Source organism: Dermacentor andersoni, chromosome 2, assembly GCF_023375885.2.
Source record: "Dermacentor andersoni chromosome 2, qqDerAnde1_hic_scaffold, whole genome shotgun sequence".
In the NCBI taxonomy this organism is placed as follows: domain Eukaryota; kingdom Metazoa; phylum Arthropoda; class Arachnida; order Ixodida; family Ixodidae; genus Dermacentor; species Dermacentor andersoni.
This window is the reverse complement of record NC_092815.1, coordinates 117,888,115-117,910,969: the sequence shown is the minus strand read 5'-3', so window position 1 is coordinate 117,910,969 and position 22,855 is coordinate 117,888,115. Positions and strand designations below refer to the sequence as shown.

The following is a 22,855-nucleotide window of genomic DNA, read 5'->3' as shown; positions in this document are numbered from 1 at the left end:
CCAGGCTATTGCTCATCCGCACGCACGTACAGAATTAGCACACGTCGACCATGCATACGAAATTGGCTTGTGCGTTACTACACTGTTGCTTCCTTGTGATTCTAGCGCAGAGATCCTCTCAATATAATAAAAATAGTCTTGTATTTTTATACTGCCGTGCGTATAGCAGATCTCGTCCTCTTTCTTGTATATATATGTCTGTTTTAACGTATGTTTTTCTTCTTCTTAATATCTCTACACAACTAGCTAAAAGGCAAGCAGCAGCAGCAGCTTCTTTATTGTGGATAATACTACCTTTGAAATGGAAGAATTGTTTTCCTCATAACTGCCAGATTTTCAGCATAAAATCAAATGCGAACAAATTTAAAACGAATGAATGTTTTGTTCTGTTTCCAGGTTAGTCTGCGACAGCGCCTTGATTTGGGATACAACACATGCATTTGAGACTACCTACGCCGTTGCTACATAGCGATTGCTTGTCGGATTGTTTCGTAATTACGCGCAAAAGGAGTTCTGATGCCATATTTTTTCTATTCGCGTTCAATGTGTGCTTACGGTACATGCGCGTATCAGCAACGCGACGTCGACGTGCCAGAAATGAAAAGCGTGTGTGCCGCGCATATGCAGGATAAACATTTCGGCACTAATAATACGATTAGCAGTTAGAACAAAATAACCGCAGGATAACTTATAGATATTAGCGGCCACTGCTAGTGACAGTTATGAGGCTTGTTATAAGTCGAAAAAAAAAGAAATGGTTGAAACAAATGAGAGAGAGAGAGCAAGTGATAAAGGAAAGGTAGGGAGGTTAACCAGGACTGAGCCCGGTTGGCTACCCTACACTGGGGAAAGGGAAAAGGGGACGGAAAGATTAAAAGAAGAAGAGAAAGTCCACTGGGTATATCGTTCGGTCACTCAGTTCGGATCACAGACGCTGACTCAATCCAGTTGCCTTCAAATATCGCAGCAGAGCTTTTGTGGCGTTTTGTAGCTGCGATATGCGAGGCCATGGTCCCAAGATCTTCTTCAAGGTGAACGGTGTTCTATCTAGCTGATTGAGAGCTGTGCAGAGGTCATGTCTTTCGTTTTGAAAAGATGGGCAGTAGCACAGTAGATGTTCTATAGTTTCCTCGGCACCGCAGGCATTACAGTCGGCGCTATCAGTCATTCCAATCAAAAACGTATATGCATTGGTGCATGCGACGCCCAAGCGTAAGGGGCACAGCATTGTTTCTTCATTTCGCAGAAGCACTGGTAACAGCCGCAGTTGCATAGAGGGAAACAAATGAATTGTCAGAAAAGCAAGGTATAAGGGACACATATGCAATGGGCCCGCTATGTGTAATTAACCCGTCAAAGAGTGAAAGCCTATTTTTTGTGTGGTTTTTCAGAAAACTTGAAAAATAGATGACGCCAAACCTATAGTTTCTCTAAGTACGTCAGGCATCGCATGGTTGTATCGTATAAGCGCAGACGCCCAATAGGAAGTAACGAAAAAAAAAAGCTTACGCATGGACATCGTATCCGTAAGTTTTCTCACGTTCGACATTTCGCGCAGTGGCAATAATATTTCGGAGGAGAGCGCGCTGTCACCCAGGGGCAGGAAATGACGAACGCAATGCCGCTTCTTTTGACTAACTTATTTTCGATTTCTAAATGTTACGACAACGCATTTTCAAAGTTGTTTAACCAATGCGTTTTGGTTTAGACAGTGGCTCTTGCATTTTCCATTCTCCAAGGCACCACAGCAACGAACACGGAAACGGCTAGTACTGCGGAAACAGGAAGGGCTACGGCAACAGAAGAAACGGCAACACAGCCACCGTTTGAGGTCACATCGCCATCCAGAACAGGTGCGAGACTCAAACGCATGGCGCCACGCGAAAGGACAACTTACCCGCCAATGTTTGTGCGTGCGGCGTGCGTGTATGCTCCCTCTTCGTGCACACGCTTCCTTTCTCCGCTTTCCTTTCCATCTTTACGTCTCCCCTCAAAATTCTGCTACAGTGTAGAGTTGTCTTCCCTGCTAATCTCCGTGCCTTCCGCATCTCATATATATATATATATATATATATATATATATATATATATATATATATATATATATGCATAAGCAAATGTACATCAAAGAAACATCATTGCGCTGATATCAATGCCTTTTTAAAATGTAGGAAAAACGCTGGCCACGACGGAGGCGCCACATGGAGAGCCGACTTTATCCACCATCTCGGAACTGCCGACTGGGGGTGAGTGTTGTGGAAAAAAAAAAAAAAACTCTAATGAAGTTGTGAAGTCGCGGCGGATCGGTAAATTGCGTGAGAGAATGTATGTTTTGACTCGTTGGTATTTCATATAAACCCACCAGGGCACAAAAAAAGGGATCGAGTCAAGTCGCTTTATTTGGCATTCATTACGTAGCACCAACATCATAACGAATGTGAAGACAAAAACAAAAGGCTGATAGGTAGCAGTTTGAGGAAATTCTTGCCCTATTCTTGGCATTGAAACACACACTTGCATATACGTTGCATAAATACATGTTGTTAGTTTGTGTACGTCACCGCTTTAGCGTAACTTATGCAAGAAGAAGTCAGCATAATAACATACAAATGCACACGGAGAGGTCGTTTTTAATTTTACCGGAAGTATTAAAGATAACCCGTCGCAGATGACATAGTTCTAGTCCTTGAGCTGAATTATTCAGAGAGGCGGACATTAATTACTTGCACGAGAAATAGAAACACATATCCATCTGATTATAACAATCACTAATTAACTTTTTAATTAATCACTTTACGGCACATATTGCAATTCACGAATTGTAGCCGCGGCGTTTGCAAGGCCTGTCCACCTGGAATGAATTTACAGAATTACAGAAATGTTCGACTTGGCTGATTAACATCGTATGCGACTTCTCAGTCGACGCTAAACACACGCAGAACAGGAAAAAATTGTTCCTTGCTCTAAGGCTAACACTGAAATCACATTTAAAAAAGAAGAGCCAAGTGAAAACTATTGTATTCACTGAGCTCATTATGGGCTAAACGTGTTAGAACTGAAAGGAACCAAGTGTCCCGCCATGCACAGTTGGAATAAACTTTGCAGCAAAAGATAACGTTCTGTCTGCACCAACTGCCCTTGCATGAAATGTTCTAAATGGCGATTGTTAATTGTTCTTTTGGAGTCTACACCTGCACGGACGCTATGCTGAATGCGCAGTATTAGAAAAGGGCGGGAGTCGTGTTCGTAGTAACTCCCCGATGGTATGGATATACTGAAGCAATGCGTACCTTTACTCTGATAGTTCGAATGTATGCGTATCGCAGGACCAACCACAGTTCCTGGTGCCACTGAGACATATACTCCCAGCACTGGTAGGTCATTTCAGCTGTTCACAGTGTCTTGTAAATTTTTTTTTATTAAAAAGATGTATTTCAGATTGTTGTTCTTGTGTACCTGCTCCATAGTGGACTGTAAGGCATTTCACAATTATATTGGCCGGCTTTTAAGACCCTTTCCGCTTCACTTTCTTTCTCTTACCTAACTGGAAGTCGAGGATTGCGATAACACTATACAGTGGTCGTAAATGGCACTTTTTACTAAAATATAGCGCTTATTGCTCGTAGTATTTCAAAAGAATTCGTTACTTGAGTTCAACACGATGTACGATTGAGTTCGTTTCTGAACGTTCTCACGTTCATTAAAGGTACACTAAATCGAAACAATAAATCAGTTTAGACTAATGAAGCATTGTTTCAGAACCCTGCGGGCAGTCATTTAAAAAAGAAATAGTTTTATTATTAGATGATAAAATAAAGGTCCAAGTATCAGTATTTGAATTTAGCGCCGAAACCCCAGCGCCGGTACGTCAGCGTGACGTCAGGGATTCCAAAGTATGTTTTCGCATTTCGGCCGCGTTGGCTGAATAAAGGTTCCCGAAACTTGCCATGTTTAATATTTGTTTCCTTTAGAACACAATGTAGTCAATCTGTACCGCTATATATAATTAGTAGGCCCTAGAAGATGCCATAAAAATCTATGACGTCACAGCCACCAGGTGCGGGAACTTAAGCGGGAACGCCACCCGTATTTCGTTATTGCGCTTTTTCTGGCTTAGCAAACGTCTTATTGTTGTAAGAGTGGTGTATTTGGTGTTGTAGAAAGGTAATTTACTGATGCAGAAGAAATCATTTTTCACTTTAGTGTCCCTTTAAGTATCACGATCAAGTATATATTGGTTGACTCATGCAGATTTCCGTCCACAAAACACGTACTTCTTTTTATTTTTGTTTTGTTCAATCCCGACGTAGTAGACACCAATTGGATTTGGCACAAAGCGTAGTCTTAACACCGACACACATTATTTAGGAAATCAACGAACCCTGCCTTTCCTACAAGATGTGTGTTTCCACCTGTAGTAATCGCACCGCTGGCACGAGTTGTTGGGGTCTCGGTGCTGACGCCCGTTATTGCCAATGGGTCGCAAGCCCCAAGGGTAGCGTTGGCCTGGCGCCCTGTGGCACTGGAAGCATCCGAAGGTCCCGGCAAAGCAAGAGAAGACTGGTAACAGAACAACTTGTTTATTCTAACATAGCAAAAGAGCGGCCGGTCAGGTCGACCGAAGTGGAGAGACGGGAGAGCACGTAACTCAACAGTACAAATCGGAGCCTCTCTCCTGGCGTCCGGGGGCAGCTGTTCTTATACTCTCGGCGTCGCGGTCCAAAAGGGAAGGTCACGGGATGAAGGTCACGGGATGAAGGTCACGGGACGGCGGAGCATGAGCCCACGACGGCGCGCACGGTCGAGCCGAGAGACCTGCTGAACCGAGTGTAGTGACGCATCGCCAACCCTCACTTGGGGAGCTCCGCTCCCCGGCTGCCGCGCTTTGACAAGCGTGGGCACACACACACACACGCACACACGAAGACACGTGGCACTGAAACACGCCTGGACACGCTTGGCGGGGAGGCGTTGCGGCGGCGTCGAACGGGCCAAAATGTCCGCCGCTTTGAACGAAGCCCCGGCGTCCGTTGCATCCGCGCCGGCATTACCGCGCGTTGTAGGCGAAACGTAACAGACCGCCCCGCCGGGGGAAGGAGATCCCGATGGTCAGGGGACTGCATCCGCTGTCCGGAGGGATGTCGCTCGATGATGCTCATAACCGAAGTCGGGCGTCCTTTGGCGTTTCTTGAGCGCAGCGCACAGAGAAGGCCTTGTTCTCACGTTCAGGTTCACACAGGACACTGCAAAGTGACTTCGGGAGAGTTGACATTTTTGTTCTCGTTTCCGGCAAGCGTTAGAACTACGCCGAAAGTCAACCGCTCAGTCAGCAAGCACGGCACAACCCTCACTAAGCCCTGCCAGGCTCTTTCCCCTTTTATACTGCTGCCTAGTTCCTTACAGTAGTTTAGCAGCACTCAGAACGCGTCCACAAATCGGAAAAATTGCACTAAAAAGCACATCATCACTTTGAAACACTACACAAAAGCAATAGGTTAAAAATCCTGCCTCAGGAAGAAAAACATCAGTAACAAGCAATTTTGAGGCTGATTCCCACGTTAGGGGCTTCGACTTAAGCCATCGGCGTTACCGTTGAGACTCCCCTTTTTGTAACGCACCTCAAAGGAATATTGTTGCAAAGCGAGGCTCCAGCGCAGGAGGCGGCCATTTTTGGGAGAGATGGTCTGCAGCCATTGGAGAGGGCAGTGATCCGTTTCAATGATAAACCTCGAGCCGGCTAGGTAACATGACAATTTCTGAACGGCCCACACGATACACGCACACTCTTTCTCGGTGGCGCTATACGCCTGCTCACGACTGGTCAGCTTACGACTAGCATACAGGACGGGGTGTTCTACTTCTCCATTTTCCCGTTGGCACAGTACAACGCCCATGCCTCGCTCACTAGCATCACACTGAACAACGAACCCTTTTGTGTAGTCGGGCGATCGTAGCACAGGCTGGCTTGTTAGGGCGCTCTTTAGGGCGCTAAAAGCTCTTTCCTTCGTCTCATCCCAGACGACTGTTTGCGGCTCTGTCTTTCTTAGAGCATCCGTCAAGGGAGCCGCGATATCAGAGTACCTGGGGATGTACCTCTGATAGTAGCCGGCGACACCTAAGAACGACCGAATATCGGTCTTCGTGCGCGGTTGCGGGAAGTCTCGCACAGCGGCCACCTTTATTTCAGAGGGGCGGCGACGACCCCGACCAATCACGTGTCCGAGGTAGACAACCTCGGCCTGTGCTAACTGGCACTTGGGAGCCTTGACTGTCAAGCCCGCATCGCGCAGGCGGGTTAGCACTGCCCGCAAGTGCGCCATATGCTCAGGCCAGGATGCGGAGAATATCGCTACGTCGTCTAGATACGGTAAAGCGAATTCTTGCTGTCCCCGCAACACTTTATCCATGAGGCTTGAAAAGCAGTATGGCGCGTTCTTCAAACCAAAACTCAAAACTTTAGGACGGAATGTCCCCATTGGTGAAATGAACGCCGCATACCTACTAGCCTCTTCTGTAAGTGGAACCTGCCAATAACCCCTGACAAGATCTAGGGTGGAAATAAACTGAGCGCTACTCACTCTCTCAAGGCGCTCCTCGATGTTAGGGATCGGATAAATTTGATCCTTAGTGATGGAATTAAGCCGGCGGTAGTCGACGCAAGGACGAGGTTCCTTGCCCGGTACCTCAACCAAAATCAAAGGGGAGGTATAATCACTCTCACCCGCTTCAATAACACCGAGCTGTAGCATTTTATTTACCTCAGCCTCCATAATATCGCTCTGGCGGGGTGACACCCGGTACGCCTTGGATCGTACTGGCTCTGGGGAGGTAAGTTCTATGTCATGAGTAAGGACAGAAGTCCTACCAGGCCTCTCAGAGAACAGACCTTGAAACTCTTGTAAGAGCTGGTGTAGTTCTGTTTTCTGCTCAGGCGACAGCGATGCTTTACTTATTAAGTCACTAATGACTTGATCGGTGTCTTTCCTGTTTGTCACTGAGCCTAGTCCCGGAAGCTCGACCGGAAGCTCTTCTAACTTTCCCGCATCGGGAATTTCCTCTCCAGTATCTGGTGCCTTTAACGCTACAGGCTCAATTTTATCCCGTTCGGGCGTGCTCTGAATACCAGCTTGCTGCGCCTCTGACCCTTTCTCATCGTTCAACAACGTCGGCCCCGCAACTACCGCCTTTGCAGCGAGCTCCCGAACCTTCGATCTGGTTAAGGCCTGAACGCTAGCCTCACCAAACAAAAGCCCCTTCTCGCGCAGGAGGTGATCGGACCTGTTCGAAAATAGGTACGGGTACTGGGGGGGCAGCATAGATGACACTGCGGCCTCCGTCTCAAGTGCTCCGAAAGGTCCTTCAATAAGCACTTTTGCTACCGGCAGACACACGCTATGAGCTTCCACTGCTTGCTTGATCCATGCGCACTCGCCCGTGAACATATCGGGTTCTACGTAAGAGGGGTGAACTACATCCATTGTAGCTGCGGAATCGCGAAGCACTCGGCACTCTTTCCCGTTCACGAGGAGGTTTCGCATGTAAGGCTCGAGAAGCTTCATGTTCTCGTCAGTGCTGCATATAGACAAAAACACGACTTGTGTTTTTGTTTCTGGACACTGCGCCGAAAAGTGACCCGGCTTCTGGCACGTATAACAAACGCGCGCTTGCCTCGTCTCGAACCGCTTTCTGCGTTCGGCTTCGGTTGCCGCCGTCTCCTTTCGTTCGGTCGGACTGCTTTCACTCGCATCCGCACTACGTGTATCCCCCTTTGCTCTCATGGGTGTGAACTTCGGCCTCTCAAACTTGGAGCCAAATTCACCCTTTTGACCGTCCTTAGCTCCGCGAGCCCGACGCGTCACAAACTCCTCGGCTAACTCAGCGGCTCTAGCCACCGTACTAACGTCTGGCCTATCCAAGACCCAGTACCGCACGTTCTCAGGTAACCGACTATAAAACTGTTCTAGCCCGAAACACTGCAGAACTTTCTCGTGGTCACCAAACGCTTTCTCTTCTTTGAGCCACTCCTGCATGTTTGACATAAGCCTGTACGCAAACTCTGTATATGACTCACTTTTGCCTTTCTCATTTTCCCGAAACTTCCGACGGAACGCCTCCGCTGACAGCCGGTACTTTTTTAGCAGACTCGATTTCACTTTGTCGAAATCCTCTGCCTCCTCTCTCTCCAAGCGAGCGACTACGTCGGCCGCCTCGCCGGGTAGCAAAGTGAGCAAGCGCTGTGGCCACGTTTCCCGAGAGAACCCCTGCTTCTCGCACGTTCGCTCAAAGTTAACCAGGAACAAACCAATGTCCTCTCCAAGCTTAAACGGCCGCATCAGGTCAGTCATTTTGAACAATACTCGTTCTCCTGCACCGTGTGCCTGACTTCCATTACGAGCGCGTTCCATCTCTACCTCGAGACGCTTCATTTCCAAAGCGTGTTCGCGCTCTTCTTTTTCTTTCTGTTCTTTTCGTTCACGCTCATCTTTCTCTTTCTGTTCTTTAAGTTCACGCTCATCTTTCTCTTTCTGTTCTTTACGTTCGCGCTCATCTTTCTCTTTCTGTTCTTTAAGTTCGCGCTCCTGTTTCTCTTTTTGCTCCTCCCTCTCCTCAATGGTCTCAAGGCATTCCGACAGCTCGTCATCCTCAGCTTCTAACTCAAGAATAGCCCTTAGCAGTTCTGGTTTTCTGAGTTTGTCTGAGACATCCAGACCCAACTCTCTCGCAAGCTCCAGCAATTTCGGTTTGCGCAACGACTTCAAATCCATGGCTGCTCTGAATGCTGCTTTCTCTACTGCCTACTATTGTCTTGCCGCAAACTAACCCGGCAGCAACGACAACCCCAATTACCAGCTCTGTTTCTAACACTAACAAAAGCCTGGCAAAACTCAGAAGAAGAAAGTCCCGCACTCACCAAACCTCGCAGCCAAGACTTCAGCGCAGTCGTTCCGCTGCAGGCAACCAGTCATCACACAGGGCTCGTTGCGCTGCTCCCGGATGGTCGTTGTGCTGCTCAGCATACAGTCAACCGCATCTCTTCGCTGCTGGCCTCCGTTGTCGCGATCTCACCGCTGGCAACCAGTTGTAGTAATCGCACCGCTGGCACGAGTTGTTGGGGTCTCGGTGCTGACGCCCGTTATTGCCAATGGGTCGCAAGCCCCAAGGGTAGCGTTGGCCTGGCGCCCTGTGGCACTGGAAGCATCCGAAGGTCCCGGCAAAGCAAGAGAAGACTGGTAACAGAACAACTTGTTTATTCTAACATAGCAAAAGAGCGGCCGGTCAGGTCGACCGAAGTGGAGAGACGGGAGAGCACGTAACTCAACAGTACAAATCGGAGCCTCTCTCCTGGCGTCCGGGGGCAGCTGTTCTTATACTCTCGGCGTCGCGGTCCAAAAGGGAAGGTCACGGGATGAAGGTCACGGGATGAAGGTCACGGGACGGCGGAGCATGAGCCCACGACGGCGCGCACGGTCGAGCCGAGAGACCTGCTGAACCGAGTGTAGTGACGCATCGCCAACCCTCACTTGGGGAGCTCCGCTCCCCGGCTGCCGCGCTTTGACAAGCGTGGGCACACACACACACACGCACACACGAAGACACGTGGCACTGAAACACGCCTGGACACGCTTGGCGGGGAGGCGTTGCGGCGGCGTCGAACGGGCCAAAATGTCCGCCGCTTTGAACGAAGCCCCGGCGTCCGTTGCATCCGCGCCGGCATTACCGCGCGTTGTAGGCGAAACGTAACACACCCAATAATTAAATGCTTCCTTCCACCACGTCCTAAGGCACCCCTTAATAATTTTGTGATTTTAAATCACCGCAAATTTTTGTCGACACCTTATAATCAGTGGTGATTCGCTTTTTTTTTCGCGCTCTTTATGGGAACAAAAGATAAAGGAGTATGCGGGTGGCCTATTTCTTTTGAAGCAAACCTGACTGTGGCCTTGTTTTACAGACGTGGCCACCGTTTTTCGTCCTATATATACTCCGACGTTTCCGAGTACTGGTGAGTCGCAGCATCACTTCACATAACTATTTGGACTAATAATGTTTCATGATTGCCAGAAATATGGCAAAGCAAGTTGGATGTGCATTGTGCACCAAATATACCGAGATACCGTCAGGAACATTCTCGACCCGTGGCAAAGCACCACCTGCGCGTTACGCGCTACGAAAGCGCTGCTGGTGTCCCCATGGCTCACAAGCCTCAACAAAACTTTGTAAATATCTCTATAGTGTACGTGTGCATGTGCGTTTGTGTTTTTGTCTGAACAATGTGCAAACAAAGATACAGTTTCAGCTCGCCGATGAAGGCAGGCTGAGTCTATTTCCTCTTAACTTTCGCATATACAGTAGGCTTGCTTTTTAAGGTATGACCCCCCCCCCCCCTCCCCCCATTTCATCTCATCAATAATGTTTGATTTTTTTCCTTCGCATTAACCGTCAAAAGAGAGAGAAAGGGTGCATAGAAAAGCAGGGAGGTTAAATAGAGGTAGGTACGGTTGGCTACCCTGCCCGCGGGGAACGGCTAGGGGAATATAAAGATAGATAGATAGATAGATAGATAGATAGATAGATAGATAGATAGATAGATAGATAGATAGATAGATAGATAGATAGATAGATAGATAGATAGATAGATAGATAGATAGATAGATAGATAGATAGATAGATAGATAGATAGATAGATAGATAGATAGATAGATAGATAGATAGATAGATAGATAGATAGATAGATAGATAGATAGATAGACGAGCACAAACAAAGTAACCGCAGTAGCAGGTGTTAAAGTCTATCATGAAGGCCCGTAGACCTCAGGAAGCTGAGTAGCGCGAATAAAGCCTTTTGCTCGGAGTTTCTTTGAGAGCAATGGCCTAAAACTTTTTTTTATAGTGGACAATTGTCCAGTTCGTCCAGCACTGTGCACATAAGTTGCCGCTAGGTACCATAGCGCGGGCAAACAGATAATATGGGTGCGTGAGTTGTCACAACTGCATGTGGTGCGCTCGTGGGGCTGTCGGGAATTCGAATGAGGAAGGCGTAAATGTTGGTAAGTGCCACGCCGACCTAGAAACGGTAAAACATGGGGCGCTACTCCGTAAAGCTATTCCAAACATTTCTATTCCAATTATGCAATCAGCCCTCCGCGATTGATCAAAAACTTTTTTGAACGCCCCCCCCCCCCCTTCGCCTGTTTGTCACGCGGCATCACGAAAACCGTGATAGCTCCCCGTCTGATATGACGTGTACACACTAATTATGCATGATCAGATCGAACAAAAGAAAAATAGTTATTTCTCATTCGCCCCGTTTTCGCCATTAGCCCTCGCCTATTTGTCAAAGGTTTTCGGGTTGCACCCACTTCACCTGCCTGTCACGCGACGTCACAGAAGCGCAAAAACTCACCTCGTCAGAGTGACGTGTACGCGTTAAAGATACATTAACATGCCGAACGAAACTCAATTTTCTTCTGAAAAGCCGCAGGCTGCTCCATTCCGAAAGGAACAAAAGCTGGCTGCTGTCGATCGCTCAGGTACTGGCTACTCGCTCCTGCCGGAGAACATGGGTTTATTTGCGTATAATAAACTTTTTTGCGTGGCCGTGTAACGTGTTTGAGCACTTTTGGCACGTTTACGACTTCGCTCTGGCAACTCTTCCTTGCTGAGGATCCGTCTTGGCAGATTCTTAACCTTCCGTTCCACGCCACTGCGAGTTTCAAACCAGCCACCGTAAGCTAAGTAAGGGAAAGTGGACCAATCGCAGACGCCAGCACCACCCTCTTCATTTTGTTATCTATTTTCAGTCCACTGGTTCGGCCCCATCGAAACCCTCTCCACTTGAGCGTGCTGGTCGCCTCCTGACCGCCGATTACAAACGAAAAACCACTCAATGTAGGCAATATTATTCGTTTTGAAAGCAAAGAGAAGTGACCTCCTATAAACTGAGAGAGCGCTTGATTGGGCTATTGAGCCAACGCTGCGCGTCACCGCTCGATGCGTGCGTCGGCGGTTACGCAAATTTGACATCAGGAGATTGGAATAAAAACATATTGGAATAGTTTTACGTTATAGGACCCATGGCCTGTTCGCGTCGTGGTAACTAAGGCGGTACATATATCTGTATATCCGGAGACAACGAACGTAAATTAGACAAGGTGTAGCTTACATTAACCGTCAAGACTGACGAGGTTACCTGTCTTCATTACCTAAGACCTATAATTACCTTATCCATAATCTGCCGCTAAGGCTACAAAAAAAAAAAAAAAACACTGGATTTTTTTTGAATTTCTTTTTTTTACTATTCTGCCCACCCTCTTCTTGGGCCTTTCGTCCCATCTCTGCCATTCACTGCAGAGTAGAAATTACAGGGAGAATACGCCGGCTAAACGATCTAAAAACGCTGGGCTAAACACTCTGCTTTTCAATAAAGAGCTCTTTCGCCTAACTGGATTGTGACATGAGCGCGCTCTTCTCGACTGCTTACCCATCAGCCTTCATCTTCATTTCTGCTTTTAAGCGAGACAGCGTATTGCGATCGTCCCACCAGCCTCGGGCTGGCAAAATTTGTGCAAAATTTCAACGATAGTTCACTTATGCACTTATGCATATATATACATAGTTTGTGCAGTTCGTACATTCTTAATAGAAGAAACGTGCCACTTCACTCGCGCATCGACATTTCATTGCGCTCCGCGCAGGAATTTGTCCCAAGGGGCGCTCGTACAGCGACTGCGCGTACCGCTGCAACCAGACGTGCAACTTATTCCTTCGAGCCCTGGTCAGCGACAGGAAGTGCCTCGGAGACGACGAGTGCGTGCCCGGATGCCGGCCCACGTCGGGCTGCGAGGCGCCCCGCGTCTGGCTCGACTACGACACCTGCATCGAAGAGGAGGAGTGCAGCTGTTCCTTCGAGGAAGAGGTGCTCGGGGTGGGTCGTCACTTCTATTCACTTTGCCTGCGGCTGCCACCCACGGTATCTGTCGCCACTACCGTCCACGCCACGGAAATCTGGTTCCAGTCTACGTATGCTGTACGGGAGTGTCGCTTTATAATCAGGGCCAAAGCTCTGGATTAGCCGGATACTATCGGGGACAGGAGGTTCAGGCTAACAAAAAAAAAAAAAAAAAGAATAGGAAGAAAGTAAAAAAAAAAGTGAGTAGATCTTTCGTTTTCAGCCGACATCCAAACAGTAGACATATACTGAATCAAATGATCCATTGCGCATTCGGATGTGCGGCTAATTCCGTTTAAGCTCTAAATTGAAGGCTAAAGGAAGAAAAAAATGTTTGATTGAAGGCATAGTGTATGAAGATTTTTTACACACTAATATAGAACGCAGGAAGTGTCGCTGTTGGATCCTTCTGAATACACTGCTTGTACAAACATTTACATAAAAATGCTATGCGTTTCTTGGTGTTGTGTCTCATGGCTTTGTAAAGTGACCGGTATAGTCTTGTAAAAAAAAAAATAAAGTATTGCACTGTTTGAGTTTGGACTAGAAAGCTGTCAAGGCCAGATTTGATTGTCTGTGTTTGGTGTCATGCCCAACATAACGTATGGAAACAGCCAAGAGTCAGGACCTTGTCCTGATGCATTTCTTATACGCTACAATGTTGTTGGTTTAGGACATCTTATTTTGTTTGTCTGTTACTTGCAATGTTTGATAGATCATACTAATGTATCTTTAGTTGATGCAGTTGTGAAGTCGCGTTTTACTTCAGAACAGGACTCTCTAATAACATGGAGATGAATAATTCTCTTGCTATGGTACGCGGTGATTATCTGAAAGCACAATGCCGTCACTGGCAGCCGCACTCCATTATGATGTTCTCAAAGAAAATCCATAAGTTTCTAGAATTTGTGTGATGATAGAGCTTATACTTGCACGATGTATTAGGCGATAAAGAAAACTGCAGCAAGATATATCTTGAAAGCTGATAAAAATAATCAAGTGATACAACATCGTCGAATCGTATATAACTAGTATAGACATAAAGCTATATCGTGCATTTGGAACCGCGAAGTTTTGTTTCTTCCTTACCGCGTCACCTGCGTACTGTAAAGCTTATCGATGACAAAACACAGGACACAGAAAATTTTGTTCGATACCTTCAGTTCTACGCAGACACCTGTTCAAAGAATGCATACAGTGTTTGCTTTAAATAGTAGCACGTTGTGAAACAAAATCAAAGCGAAAATCCTCCACTTCGAGCTCTAACACATGCAAAATATTTACATCAACAGCGCAGTAACTGTTTAAGGTATGTCGAATGTTGCAATTATGGCGTTTCGCATTTCGATGGGGACAAAATGCAAAAACGCCTGTTCCCCGTGCGTTTAGGGCAGGTTAAGGATCCATGGTGCCCAAATTTATGCGGAGTTCCCTACTACGACGTGCCTCACAATCAAATGGTGGTTTTGGCTCGTAAAACCCCAGACTTCAATTCAGTCGAGAGGTGGGCGTGCGACTGAACTGGCCGGTGTCCTTACGCATCTTCGGCAGGATGTTTCATGAGGATGTTTCAGTTTCATCGCTCGGAAAATTTTCTTCAAGTGCTTCTCAATAACGTAACTCGTTTATATATAAATATTTTTTTTTTCTGCGAACAGGCCAACCAAGTGGTAGACCGTGACTGCGAGCGTTGCATCTGCCAAGACAACGGCGTCGTGTGTGTCACGCAACCGGACTGCAGACCAGCGCCGCCGGGCCGGCCCATACTGTCCACAGTGTCCACACCGACCGCAGGTTAGCACCTGGAAGTTGACGGCACGGGGTTTACCGAGTGCGTGGCCGCGTTAATCGCCATTTTTGCGTCAGCCTCCGCCACACTTGCGAAGCACTGTTATTTAGCAGAAACCTTAAAACAACAGAAAATGAGATTAGCAAAACTAAAGCATCACATGTACAAAGTTAACTTTGTAAAAGGCAACTCATTGAGCAGTTTAAAGCAGGCAACCTTTACACGCTACCTTGCAGCACACCTGAAGTATGTCGTGTGTTTACGGGAGTTGTGCAATACGTTTACACAAACAATAGCGGTATTTTGTGGAGTCGAGCAAATGGCATAGGCCTATCAATTTTATCCGTTTTATTTAGCAAGTACTGCTTGCACAATATAGATAGCAGTTTTGGTACAGAGTTACGCTTAAGTATAATTATTTATCTTTTCTCCCCAACATTTCTTTTTATTCCTGAAAGTTTAAGGGTGTTAATAAAAATGCCGCTTCTTACACTGTTTGCAATGTATCTTTGTCATTTTCAGTGCAATTTTTTCACTTCAAATTGACCCACAGGCTACCCAAGGAAGGAATTCCTGCGTTTTATCTCTCTTTTAGTGGGTAGGGTAGGGACGAAATGTTTCTGTTAACATAAAATAGCTTTGCTATATTACCACGGATCAGAACATAAATTCTCGACTCGTCGCTTTCTGTTCCACAGCATTTCCGGTGGTCGTCGAGAACGTGACAGTGGACGGAGGGGGGATCTGCGTTCCCGGTTGGTCCAGGTGGTTCAACACTCGAAAGCCGGACGAGTATGGCGACGTGGAGTCGGTCGACGCCATCAAGGAGACTGGCTTGCCGCTGTGCGACGAGCGCTTCCGCACCGAGGTCCAATGCGAACCGCTCGACAGGAACGTTGTGTTCGAGGAAACGCATCGCATCACGTGCGACATCCGAAACGGACTGGCGTGCAGGAATGGCCCTGCGTACCATGACACCCCGTGTCCCGACTACATGGTGCGCTTCTACTGCGACTGCTTCAAGAACTGGGAGAGCACGCCTGTCACCGTAAGGAACCCGACAGTACCGACTAACCCGGCTACCCCGACCACTTCACCCAGCCCGACTACTCCGACTACTTCGACAAATCCGACTGCCCATACTACCCAGACTAGCCCAACTGTTCCGACTACCATGACTACCCCGCCAGTCTCCACGATCCCTACAGCCCCACCGGTGGTGCCAGGTGGGCGCCGTTTGCAGAGATTAACGCCAGAAAGTGGCGTGTGCTTTTCATACAATTTGCTGTGACAATTTACTGTTTACTGGCCTGTGACAACCTGCTGGTTGCAGCTTTTAGCCTAGAAGTCCATCCAGATATTTCTAAAAAATAAAAGTCGTTTTGATAAAATATTGATAAAATTAAGATATTAGCAATGGAACGAACCTCAAGTTCGAGCACCGCCGTCTCTGTCACATCCTCGGCGCTCGCAAATAGAAATATTTTCAACCCAATCGTCAGATAATCTTCCTACTGGGTGTCTTGCTCCTGTAATTCCACCGCGCCGTTTACTTGCGTATATTTCCTACCGATACGCATTGCTAATGTTGACAATCTCCAAGACGCGAGCGAACCTACCGTCTGTGTGACGTAAGACGCGTAAAGGTGCGTTCACACTAGCGGGGGAAACGCGTGCGGCATGTCGCAAGCGGTAAAACGCGCCAGCATTTGCATGGCCACACTTGCGGGCGCCTTTGCCGCTGCGGGAAAGCAGGTGATTCGCTATCAGCTGGATTCACTGCGGCTGCGATCAGCGATGTTTAGTATATTTCCTTGCAGTATTTGCCCATGTTTTAATGTATCGGCCGCTCCTCACAGGTCTCCCGAACCGGCGGCGAGAAGTCTGCCGCGAAAAATAGTCGCAACACCCATTCGCTCCGCGGTATAGGAAAACGTTGCCACTGACCTGCTTTAGCTGCGCGCTTTCTGCCACCCGAGGCACATCGCGCACGTTTTTCACGATAGTATGGACGTATCTTAACAACAGCGAAGGGAAACTGTCAGCTGCGTTAGAGTCATCGTTTATTTTTATTCCGCAGGTGAAGACTTCACCCCACCAACTGACATAATCTACGACCAGACAACGATTAGATACAGCAAAGGTACCTAACAAACTTTACTTAAATTTACAGCCAGAGTTGTTTTTATTTATTATTGAAAAAAAACAAACGCCGTGAAATGTGTGAACACGGGAAAAGGACGTGAAGTGTGTAATATGTACGAAGACAAACTAAGCGAGGCTTTACATGACGCTGGTTTGTCATACCGTTTCTCGCGACGTTTGCGCGTATGGGTATGGTTGATCGGGCAAACCTTTGTCCGCTGTTTGTCCGGTAAATTTTCTTTAAAGGTGTTGCGTGTAGTTAGTCAACAGCACACTACTGGGTCAGCGAAATGAATATGAGAGGAAGACAGTCTTGCATGCCTAAACTCGCAAACTCAACGCCTTACGTCACGAGGAAACCGTTAGGGAGTCGCAGAAAATTGGGGAGTCCGGGGCTGGTGGTGCGGGTATCGAGGTTTAGTAACATAATTTTGTGCGTGCCGAGAGGTGAAATCGAAATACAGTGTATATACTTATGCCCATGCGTAATCACTGTGGTACCTAATCCGTGCCAGACAATATATGTGCTAATGTCTACTCTCAAAAGCAGTGTTGCGATCCCTGAAGGCAAACGGACCGAACGACCGTCTGTGACACAGCATCGAGAGTTCAATTACAGCGGCAACTTCAGTGCACATCAACTCTTGGCACCGTCTCCTTCTAATATCCCCCCACCCTCTTTTTTTCTCTCTCTCTTCATCATGTGCGAAGTAGCCAACCGGACTCAGTCCTAGTTAACCTGCCTACATTTTCTTATTTATGATTTTCTGTCTGCATTTACCTACATAGCCAGGCATCGGCAGTGTGTATTATTCACCAGGAGCTCAACGAGTGGTCAAGTGTTATTATGATCTTTTCCTTTTCTTCTTCTTTTGCTCAGACGAGTGCACCAGGTTCGTGTACCTGGTAAACGGCCCTTTCCCGCTGCCGGACAGTAGCTACAAGGCTTCGAGCAGCGCCAGTCCGAGCTCGTCGCCCAGCCACTCGCGGCTCGGGTCCACCACCTCGTCTACGTCGCGTACGTGCATCGTTTTGTTGCCAGTGATGTTCAGAATAATGCCATTCGCGGTGGCCGCTAACCTATATCTGCGTGCTCGCGGCTAGCTTTTGCCATGGCAAAACACTCCGTCAAATCAAAACCCTGAAGATATGTGCCAAGCAATGTCCAGCGCCACAGTGCTAAACTGCGGTTTCTGGAATATTTCGTTAATTACCTATCTGTAAGTTGGTGCGCAGCTGAGTTATCGCAGTCAAAGAAGTTTAACGGTGCAACTTGACGTCCTGACCTCGAAACAATCTCGTTGTAACGACACGGCTGTTTCTGCGGTGCAAATATTGTCTTCAAGCCCAAAGCACGAGACTTAAGGAAGCAAGTTTTGTTAGGTAAGCTGGACCAATTTGCAATCGTTGTGTCATGACCCACGTAAGTCATTAATCCTAAACTCAATAAATATGCTTCGTAACTGGATTGTCAATTCTCCGAAAGCATATGTAACACTTGATTTGGTTCCCTTTCAGTCGGTGCGTGGATACCGCGTCGCCAGGGGATCGGCGAGTTCGTCGAGGTGGACCTCGGCAGACAGCGAGGCGTGTTCGGCATTGCCTTGCAAGGGCGCGATCGCTCTGACCAGTGGGTTTCTCGATACCGGGTTCTGGTCAGTGCAGGCGGCACGAAGTACGCGTACGTGCAGAACTCCCGAGGCGAAATACAGGTATGTGTGTCCTTTTTCTGGTTGAGTATTCTTTTTCTTCTTCCGCAGATGCACGTATAGTACATTGCATTTCATCGCCTCTGGCTTGATTACAAATAAGAATTTGGCGATTGACGAATTGCGTTTGCTATGAGGCTGTACTGGGCAGTTACTCACAGTGCATGTTGGCGAATATTGCCGTGGAATCTGCCACAGTGGTAAAAAAATGAAAGCATGAGGGCGTACATTCTTAAGATGCTCTTTTATGCAGTAGCGTTTCCTCAAATTTAGCTGGCGTTCGAGCACCCTTCTACTCACAGTTGATATGATCGACTTTATAACCAGATGATTGCCGCGGCGACAGCCAGTCCGAGACAGCGCCTTCATAATAATAAATTCAGGAATGTTGGCTGAGATAATATACACTACAATAGAACCAACAAAAAATTAAACTCACAAAAACAAATACCCCGTATTTGATCTGGCTATAGTTATATAGTGTGGATGTGACGTGGCTTTATTTCTGTTTCTACATTCGAGTAAAGAGAAACGTAGTGAACCTCGGCACTCGTTGCCCCGGTGGGCTTGCGTTTCTTAATTTTCGATGCAGAGATTCATTCGATTAGGGCCGCTTTGTTAGCGATGCTGCGTATGTAACGTTACAATATAATGATTTGTAACCAAGGGCCTCCTTGCTCGCCTAACATCTCAGTGTTTTCAATTATAGATTGTTCTATTCTTTTTTATTTGATTGTGAGATACCTTGGCAGGAGACGAAATACTGTCCTCCTTATAACGGCCGGTGTGCCCTTGTGTGAGCAGTAAACAATCGAAGCTACCATGCGGTTCCGCTAAACATGCATTCTCAGTCCACCAAAGAAAGCGTTGGGCCCTTTAAGTATATAACTCCGTGTGGACTGTGTAACATGTAGAGTGATCACGGAATGAAACGTGACTGAGAAACTTTTAAATAGAACGTACCATATATGGAATCACTGGGGATCATTATGTGATGTTGCTACAAATTTGGTACACATTCACAAAAAGGTCTTACGCCAGAATTATTCCGAAGAGAAAACTCCAGCTAATCCCGACGCTGGAGAAGGGAAGAGAAGGCAGCCCGCCGGTGGCAAGGATCACTTACGAGCGAAAAGCTTTGTGAATTCGGTCCCTATAGTCACTAAAGGTGATGCGGCCTCTGACGTAAGTGTATGCGGTCCCAAATTACGCCGATGTCACACTAACTGCGCACGGTGGCAACGAAATCATGGTTATTAATTAGCCCTAAAATGACGCGTTTCATTCCCTGAACACTGTGTAGTTACAGTGGCTCACACCTCATAGCCTGCTCTGCACAGTATAGTTGTCTGAGTCTGTTGTGCGCTGTTCCTTCTTCGTGGGGACAAGGATTTCGTGGGCAACCACGAGCCCAGCGGAGTGTCGAGGCAGCTGTTCGACCGGCCAGTGAGAGCGCGCTTCGTCCGGATCGAGCCGACCGAGTGGAGCCAAGTGATCGCCCTCCGCTTCGACGTTCTCGGATGCGCCGACGGTGAGCGGGCGGAGCGGGCGATATGCTCAGCGCGAAGCCATGTTGAGAGATGCGCGTCTTCGAATTTCCCTATTAGTGCGGTCCCGTAATCTTTGCCCGCACATGCCCGAATGATTGCTTCGATCGCATAATATTGAGCGCATACTGACGAAAGCGGATTGCATTCGTGCTGCGGCGAATACAATCCGACTGTAAAATCCCTCACTTGCCGCTCGCCTTGGAGTCTGTACAACAACACAACACGACATTTAAAAAAAAAAGAAACATGAGAACGTTTTCGAATATTGTACATTTATTTCTCACCCAAATACGTAAGAAGCCTCATTAGAGTTGAGGTATTTAACTTGCATCTCGCATATCTAATATCATTACCTCCCATGTTTTATTGCGACGTGATGCCAGAGCGTTGACATGTTTGGAAGGCGTGCATGGTGTTTTTGTACAACAGTCAATCAAAGAAAGGAACGGAATGTCGAGGAATTATATGTTAATAGTATTGACGTAGAATTAAAAATATTTTTCATAAGTGCTTTTTTGGAGAAGAAGCGGGAAAGGAGGGATGCTGGAAACATCGCCTGCGGTTCAGACGCAGTTCTCTCTGTTTTCAAAGCAACGTGTTTTAAAATATCTTTATTTGTTAGCCGAGGTAGCAGACGTTGCAAACACAAGGCTGCGCGAGCTGGATGCTCTCATGAGCTGCAGTCGTGCTGCAAGGACTCCTAGTTGTGAATTTGAAAATAATTCTATAATTTGTCCTACGACATAGATGTGGAAGTAGATCTCATATGTACACGTACATCTGTCTTCAAAAAACACCAGCAGCTATCTGTAGTAAGGGCTGTACAAGGTGTATTTCGTAGCTCTGACATGTTTTTTTCTTATTCACATCGCTTGTGACAGCTCTGTCTCGCCCTTTCAGGTGGATTTCTGAAAAAGGCAGAAATTACCTGCATGAGGAATCGCAAATCGGATTCGATATTTCCTTGCTAACCTAAGGTCACATGCCGCCGAAATTACGGAACGAAGAATTAGGGCATTTTGTGCTATAATTTTATGCTGTACAGGCTTTTCATTCAAGCATTTTGTGCACATATCTTTAATCACTGTTCCCTTCCTCAAAAATTCTCTACCTACCTTGTACCGCACTATGCCTCTAACAGATCCGGTTGCATCAATCTCTTCTCTGCTTTTTCTTCCACAAATACTTTAAACGTCTTTTGCTTATCTCGACTGCTGACCGGCTGATGCTTTCCTCCCCTTTAAATCCAAGCGCTTCTGGAAGGTGTGCGTATACCTAGAAGTCTGACTGCTCGAATCCGTTAGCATTCCATTAGGATGCGCTGAGTGGTCGTCGCAATTTCACTACGGCATGCACGTGCCTCCTCTAGTCCGGAATATATGCTCCGGTATGTTTTTCTCCAGGGGAACCGGCCCGAGCCTCAAATAGCGAGGCACCGCCCTTTGTGTTATCGCACAGACTTTTTCCTGGAATTTCTTTCTTCACGTTCTTGTAAATCTCCAGGGTGGTATTTGCTTCCATTCTTTGCGTCCATTTCGCTGTCTCTGTTCCTCTCATTTCCATTTTGATTACTCCTGGTTGCATATTTATTCGTTATCTTTCGACGAAGATGATAATTCATTGGCAACAGAGGAAACGTAACAGCGCTTCCTGCACTAAAAGGCATTAAAGTTTGCCGCGAGTTGTGTGAAATACGCAAATACATACAAAATAAAAATATAGACGCATTATCGACCATCACATTATTGTCACATGGCGTTCAAAAATAAACTGTATATTAAAGTTATTGCTACGAAATGTGGCCTATAATGTTAACATTGCCGGTGGTACTAGGTTGTTTTCTGCTTTACAGTTGCCTTTCTTTGATGCATTATTTGTTCAAACTGCTATTTGCCGTCATCTCTGAAATAGTGATTTTCTGTTTCTTTCTGTGCCCACAAGACCACTTAGGCGGCACCGCATGTTTTGTACACCCCGATGTTATACGCGATTTGGACGTTTAGCGCGAAATAATTATGTTCCCGATGCATTTAATTCCATGCCCACGGAAATTTTTTCCATTTCATCGGAACGCGCTCTCAAATTGTATTTAAGGGAAAACTCGTGTGACATTGTTTGATGTCTGTTTGTATTTAGCATTTCATCATGTAGCATTGGACCCTAATTTACTGCCTTCACTTTTCTTTTTTTTTTCCTCACTCCTGTAGTTTATTGTGCCCCTGAAACACTGACTGCCTGGTACAGCCCGACAAGCCTCATTGGCTTGGCTGACCCGTTTTGTATCTGGTGCTTTTATGAGAAATAAAGCAATTATTATTATTATTATTATTATTATTATTATTATTATCATCATCATCAGAGTTCCTTATTTTTTTATTTTTTGCTCTCTCTCTCTTTCAGAAAGCGCGGATCACATCCCACCGGCAACACCGCCGTTCGTGCCCACTACGAGTGTTCCAGGTGAGAGCCTTGAATTCCCGATGCACAATTTTCTTTCTTTACTTTGTTTTTGCATGCGCGGTCGTGTGCGCGTGTGTATTCGTGTGTTTTGCATGTGTGTGTGCGCGACGTCTGACCGGACTAGCTGTGAATGCGCTGCTTCCCGTTCTCCTCTTTGTTTGCCTCGGCCCAGAGACGGGAACACTGGTCGTTCGGATGTGTCCGGAGATACCGGAAAACCTGCGATACTTCTGTCCCATGTGCTCGGACGGGC

The 22,855-nt window shown here is 46.9% G+C and overlaps 2 protein-coding genes and 1 long non-coding RNA gene across 3 annotated transcripts in view; all 3 read left to right on the top strand.

The window, feature by feature from the left end:
• Positions 1-10,029, top strand: part of LOC129387557 (mucin-5AC-like) — a 37,826-nt gene extending 27,797 nt beyond the window's left edge. Inside the window, exons 19-22 of the mRNA XM_072286153.1 lie at positions 1,740-1,853; positions 2,172-2,246; positions 3,327-3,374; positions 9,953-10,029. Of these exons, the coding sequence (XP_072142254.1) occupies positions 1,740-1,853; positions 2,172-2,246; positions 3,327-3,374; positions 9,953-10,029 (314 nt within the window). The remainder of the gene's footprint in view (positions 1-1,739; positions 1,854-2,171; positions 2,247-3,326; positions 3,375-9,952) is intronic.
• Positions 10,030-14,898: 4,869 nt separating this feature from the next.
• LOC129387559 (uncharacterized) lies at positions 14,899-18,655 on the top strand. The gene is made up of 6 exons (XM_072286152.1): positions 14,899-14,923; positions 15,437-15,964; positions 16,819-16,881; positions 17,764-17,901; positions 18,402-18,595; positions 18,644-18,655. The coding sequence occupies exons 1-6, from the start codon at positions 14,899-14,901 to the stop codon at positions 18,653-18,655; spliced, it is 960 nt and encodes a 319-aa protein (XP_072142253.1).
• Positions 18,656-20,093: 1,438 nt separating this feature from the next.
• On the top strand, positions 20,094-22,855 carry LOC140216143 (uncharacterized). The gene is made up of 3 exons (XR_011892820.1): positions 20,094-20,123; positions 22,543-22,602; positions 22,775-22,855. It is a non-coding gene; the product is annotated as an uncharacterized lncRNA (long non-coding RNA).